General features: G+C 38.0%; 1 protein-coding gene across 1 annotated transcript in view; it reads left to right on the forward strand.

Moving 5' to 3' along the window:
* The window catches only part of fam49bb (family with sequence similarity 49 member Bb), a 42,237-nt gene extending 38,086 nt beyond the window's left edge, over positions 1 to 4,151 (forward strand). Inside the window, exons 9-12 of the mRNA XM_008396649.2 lie at positions 224 to 303; positions 396 to 522; positions 1,389 to 1,459; positions 3,370 to 4,151. Of these exons, the coding sequence (XP_008394871.1) occupies positions 224 to 303; positions 396 to 522; positions 1,389 to 1,459; positions 3,370 to 3,433 (342 nt within the window). The 3' untranslated portion in view covers positions 3,434 to 4,151. The remainder of the gene's footprint in view (positions 1 to 223; positions 304 to 395; positions 523 to 1,388; positions 1,460 to 3,369) is intronic.
* Positions 4,152 to 6,000: the final 1,849 nt, after the last annotated feature.

Here is a 6,000-nt window from a genome sequence, read left to right on the forward strand (position 1 = left end):
CTCCAGAGTGACCTGCGCCTCCTCCTGGAGGACATTTATGAAATATTTATGGCTGAGAATTAAACATCAGCTTTAAAAGTCAGAAATGTCTCTTAACTTCTGATAAAGCTGTTTGAGGTTCTGTGTTTATATTTGAGACATGAAGCTAAACTCCTCTGAGAGGAAGTCCTAAATATTTAAAAGTTATTGAAACGTCGCCATGTTGCTTTTTTTCTTCCCGCAGAACAAGAACCTGCCCATCGAGAACACGACGGACTGCTTGAGCACGATGGCGAGTGTGTGTAAAGTCATGTTGGAAACGCCGTGAGTGATTCCCTCCACCTGCTTCCCGTCTGCTCCGGGTTTGTTTCTTTTTTTTCTTCAGGCTTGTGATCCCCGCTGTGCGTCTCTTTCAGGGAGTACCGCAGCCGTTTCAACAGCGAGGACACGGTGTCCTTCTGTCTCAGGGTGATGGTCGGAGTCATCATCTTGTACGACTACGTCCATCCTGTTGGAGCTTTTGCCAAGTCATCTAAAATCGATGTAAGCTGAGAAAAAATCAGATTGTGATGCTGTTTACAGGATTCTTACTCAGAGGCTCGGAAAGTCCAGAGATGATTTCAGTTTTTCCAGGAAAGAATTAAAGATTATAGAGAGAAGTTGATTTTCTTTCCTATCAACTGTTTCCTATCTTCCTCTATTCCTTCTTTCCTCGCTTTCAGCCTTGGTTCTTCCTTCCTTTAATGTTTTTGGTCATTTCCTTCCCTTTTCTTTCTTTCCCTTCTTTCCTCATTCATTTCTTTTCTCGTCTTCTCTATCACTCATTTCTTTTGCCTTTAATCCTCTTTTCCTTCTTTCCTTCCTTCCTTTTTTGTGTTCTTCCTCCCTTCTGTCTTTTCCTACCTTCTTGTATCGTTCCTTTCCTTCTTGTATCCATACTTCCTTCCTTCTTTCTTTCCTTCATCCTTCCATTTTTCTGTTCCTTCATTTTCACCATTTTTCATTTTGTCCTCTCTTCTTTCCCTTTCTGTCCTTCCTTCTCTCCTTGCTTCCTTCCTCTCTTCCTTTTCTTTTTCTTGTTTACTTTATTCCTTTTTTCCTTCCTTGCTTTCTTCTTTTGTTCCTTCCTCCTTCTTGTGTACTTCTTTCCTTTATTCCCCTCTTTCTTCCTCTCTTCCTTCCTTCCTTCTTTCCTTCATTCTCCTTGTGTACTTACTTCCTTTTTCACTTCCTTGTTCTTGTGCCCTTCCTTCTTTTATTCCTTAATCTTTTCCTCCCTTCCTTTGTTAACTTTAGCACTTCCATCTCTAAAACTTGCGATAGGTAGAATTTTGTTTCTGAACATTTCCTGCAGATTAAATATCAATTTAATCTTGTTTTAATCCAGATGATGTGTTTGTTCTCTGCAGATGAAAGGCTGCATCAAAGTCCTCAAAGATCAGCCTCCAAACAGCGTAGAAGGCCTTCTCAACGCTCTCAGGTGAGCTGCGGCGAGTCGCATCTCCGTTTGAATGCCCTGGATTATTTTCTTGTCCCCGACTCACTGTGAGCTTCATTATACCAGCTCAGAAAAAAAACCCAGATTAAATCCGACACCTCGTCCCTCTCGGTCCAAACAAAGGCCGGCCGGGTCGCCGCCTCTCAGACAGACAGGGTCATAATCTGAGCCAGCCCCACATCTGCGATGGGCCAGAGGCGGCCACCACTTCCTGTCCTCCGGTCGTTTTCATGCACAAGCAGATTTAACGTCTGCGATCGCAGCTCTGATCTGACAGGATGACAAAATACGGAGAAACGATACCATCAGGATTTACGCTTGCAGTGACTTTACTGAACCTTAAAACTCATCCTCTCTCTGTAATTTGTTTCAAAATATGAATGTAAATGATGACAGCCTTCATTTAAGTATATTGTTTTTGACTATTTAAAAGACACCTGCTCACAAATGTGTTTTTTAAAAAGCTTTTCCCAGATTAAAACGTTCACTGCTTTAATTCTCTGAGCATATTTATTTAAATGAGACTTAAACGAAGAGCTAAAGTAAATACCACTGTGAATAAGCAAAGAAGTTATGACTTATGTTATCTACAAATTCTCAAAAACAGTCAAAGGAATGTGACTTCTTTGATTTTTTATTTTTTTTTAGATATTCACTTTTTGCATGTTTTTGTACTTTCATTTGGTTCTCAACTGCTTCTAAAAACAGCCCAACCACTTTGGAAAAAAAAAATAATTTAGCTATAAGTTCATGTTTTCTGATGTCTAGAAAATGAGCCCTTACCAATTGTTGAGTCACGCTGCTGGAGTTCTGATTGGGTTGCGAGAGCAACCCAATCAGAACTCCAGCCTGTTACCTAGCAACCTAAGTGGAAATCCAACCCATTTGGTCAGCTGGTTTTACAGCTGCACCATGACTGCTGGAAAAGACAAGAGTTTTGTTGTTGACTTACCATCCAGAAACCACTTGCTGCATTCGTGTTGGTTGTGCAGGAGGCTCCACTAATGCGTTTCAAAGATGTACGGTTGTATAATTGTGCATCTGTTTTCAGTCATTTTCATGTGCGAGTGTAAATGTTTTGTATTTAGACGTGTCAGAGTAAACGAGGCTTCATAAATATGCATGTTTCATCTTTCAGACATTTGTCAAGAATTTTGCAAACCATATTTTTCTTTCCACTTCACATTTATGCACATTTATTTTAGTCTCAGAAAATCCCAACTCCCTGGAAATTTTTGGTTACAAAGTAAAAAAATGTTTAAGCAGATTTTGAATTCAAATCTGTAAATAATTTCAATGTCACTCTGCAAACTGAAACAGATCAAATCTAGATAACTCAATGTGTTGTACAATTTAGTACATTAATATTTCAGATTTTAGCCATTTTTGTTAAACAAACAAACAAAAAACATTTTAATGATTTAACTGAGGGGTGTCTAAAGTGTGGTCCTGGAGCCATTTGTGGCTCTTGGAATTGTTTTGCATGGCCCAAGAATGATGCAAATTTGCTCCACCAACAAATTCGAAAATTTCACCAATAGCTTAAAATATTCTTGAAATAGAACATTATTAGTACAAACCAAGATATTTTTTAATTAAGGAAATTTAGAAAACTTTGTGCCTCTATTTTTTTGCATCAGTATGATTTAAGGATCCAATGTCTTCAACAATCAGACCACTTTGTTGATTTCATAATTATTGCATGCTTAGTTTATTTTTGTTAAAACAATAAAAATAAAATCACAGTGAACTCACTTTTGCATCTTTAAATTTAAAATTATCAGGTTTTGTGGCTCTGAAATGCTTCAGACTTGCTAAAGTTTGGCTTACATGACGATTCAAGTATTAATTGGAAACTATGTCTTCTGTTTTTGTTCCCCTCTGGACCCCAGGTACACCACAAAGCATCTGAATGACGAATCAACCAACAAGACTATCAAGAGCATGCTGCAGTAGGAACTGAGCTGCAACCACTGCTGGGGAGAAGCACCACTCACTGTCCTGAGGGATTTAGCTGCACAGAATGTTTTTAATTTGTTTTTATCATTTATTCTTTTGTTTTTGTTGTTGTTATTCTTGGAGAATGAGCTCAGCTCCGCCCATTTTTATGATGCAAAATGCTACTGCCATTGCGACGTCTCTTTCTGTGCCAAACAGATGACGCCGAGATGCGATGTTTTCGACTCGAGGCCACGCAAAGATGGCGGCTCGTGAACGCATTGCAGACCCTCTGGTGTTTTTAAACATTTCTTGTTTTTCCCTGAATAAGGGATGGGAGTGCTTTGACTTGAAAATTTCAGAGAGATATATAGAGAAGTATATATTATTTTGTTTGATTGGTTATTTAATTGCAACTTCTGCATGATGAAAATGTCTTTTCTTCTATTTAAAAAAAAAATCTAACAGTTCAATTTTGCTCTGTTGTGCTTTATCAGTTATGTTATTGAAATGGTACTTGTCAACATGAGATTTAAGAGTACTGTTTTTATATTTTTATAAGTTTTAATTTGTGCATATGTCTTTTTGTTCATTGTTCTGTTGTATTTTTCAGTTGAAAACTTTAAACTGTGAGGGGTGCAGAATCGAAATGAAATCTGGCATCTGTACTGTAAATGTACAATATGATGTGGCTGGAGACATTAAAGGTAGAACTCTTGTTTTCTACAAAAAAAAGTGTCCCATCAGTTTTTATTGCCAGATAGCTGAGAAAATGTTTTATTACACTTTTTTTAATCCTCATGTGAAAAGTGTCAAGGATTCTCACATTTGACCACAAAATGTCTGCGAGAAAAAAATTCAGATCTGTTCCCCTGAGCCCGAGCCGTTGTTTTTCTCAGAAATGAGCTCGGCTTTTACTGAAAGGAAATAATCTGCGTTGGTTAGCTTAGCATAAAGCTTTTATAACGAGAAACATCTCGGTATAATGCAGCAAAAAAATGATTAATTTATTTTGTTTTACCCTTTTTGATGCTCAAACTTTAATATCAGACAAAAGTGATCTGAGTAAAGACAAGCTGAAGAAAGCCATCAAGCTAACCAGATCCTAATTGTTAAATCATAAATTAATTTTGAATAGACCCATTTTTGAAAGCTTGACTGTAGATTCAAAAAAACCTTTTAAAAACTCAAAATGTCCTAATTCTGCAAGAAAAACTTCAACCTTGTAGTTGGTTTTGTAGAACTTTGGAGATGAAAATGTTTTAAAATGTAACATAAAATTAAATGTTGCACAAAAAAAGACAACTTTTTACTTTATGAATAATTTGGTATGTTGGACAACAGAAATCTCCATCCATCCATTTTCTTACACCCTTGTCCCTTGGTGGGGGTCGGGAGGGTTGCTGTTGCCCATCTCCAGCTAACGTTCCGGGCGAGAGGCGGGGTCACCCTGGACAGGTCGCCAGTCTGTCGCAGGGCGACACAGAGACAGACAGGACAAACAACCATGCACACACACACACACTCACCACACACACTCACACCTAGGGACAATTTGGAGAGGACAATTAACCTGACAGTCATGTATTTGGATGGTGGGAGGAAACCGGAGTACCCGGAGAAAACCCTCAATGCACAGGGAGAACATGCAAACTCCATGCAGAAAGACCGGGGCCGGGAATCGAACCCAGAACCTTCTTGCTGCAAGGAAGCAGCTCTACCAACTGCACCACTGTGCAGCCTACAACAGAAATCTTTCTCAGTAAAGTTTGTGGTAACTTGTGACTCTGTAGGGAGAATTTATTAGCAAATTTTCCATCCAAAACATTCAAAGACTGAACAATTGGTTAAAAAATTAAAAGTTTCTTTGAAATGGAGACATAATATTCCGACACTGGGTTGTAGTAAAAAGCGACTCACCGTGCCCTGATCTGAAGGTCAAGCAGAGATGAGAAACATTGACAAGTATCAGCCTGTAAAGAGCCACAAAGCCGTTGTCTGTAGTTTTGGGACTTCAGGGGAACAACATTGACAGCCATTATCCAGGAATGGAGAAAAGTGGATCAGTAACTCATTCATGAGGTCACAGAAGAACAAAGAGTAACATCTAAAGCCCTGCAGGCCAAACTTGGCTCAGTTTAGCTTAGAGTTCAGGTTTAACAGAGATTCGGCAAAAATGGCCTCCAGTAGAGAACTTTAAGGCCAAAAAGGATCTTTATGATTCCCAAAACTTTGGAAAATACTCTGTGGACTGATGAGACAAAAGTGGAACCTTATGGAAGGCATGCTTCGTGCTACATTTGGTGTAAAACTAACAGGATTTCAGAATTTTTTAAAAATTTATTCTTCCAAATTTATGATTTGGAAGCAAAACAAAGCAAAATGAAATTTAAAAAATAGTAAGTCTCAAAGGCAAGTTAAATAATTGAATTAAATAATAAATATATCACAATAAATATAAAAAATATAATAGAAACAATTGGAATTTTGAGAAAAAAATCAATAAAAGTTGATCAGGTTTTAGATTAATTCAGGGCAACAACAGCTTTTATATAGAAACTGTTTAGTCTGTTCCTGAATGGGAG

This window comes from Poecilia reticulata, linkage group LG20 (genome assembly GCF_000633615.1).
Source record: "Poecilia reticulata strain Guanapo linkage group LG20, Guppy_female_1.0+MT, whole genome shotgun sequence".
Lineage (NCBI taxonomy): Eukaryota > Metazoa > Chordata > Actinopteri > Cyprinodontiformes > Poeciliidae > Poecilia > Poecilia reticulata.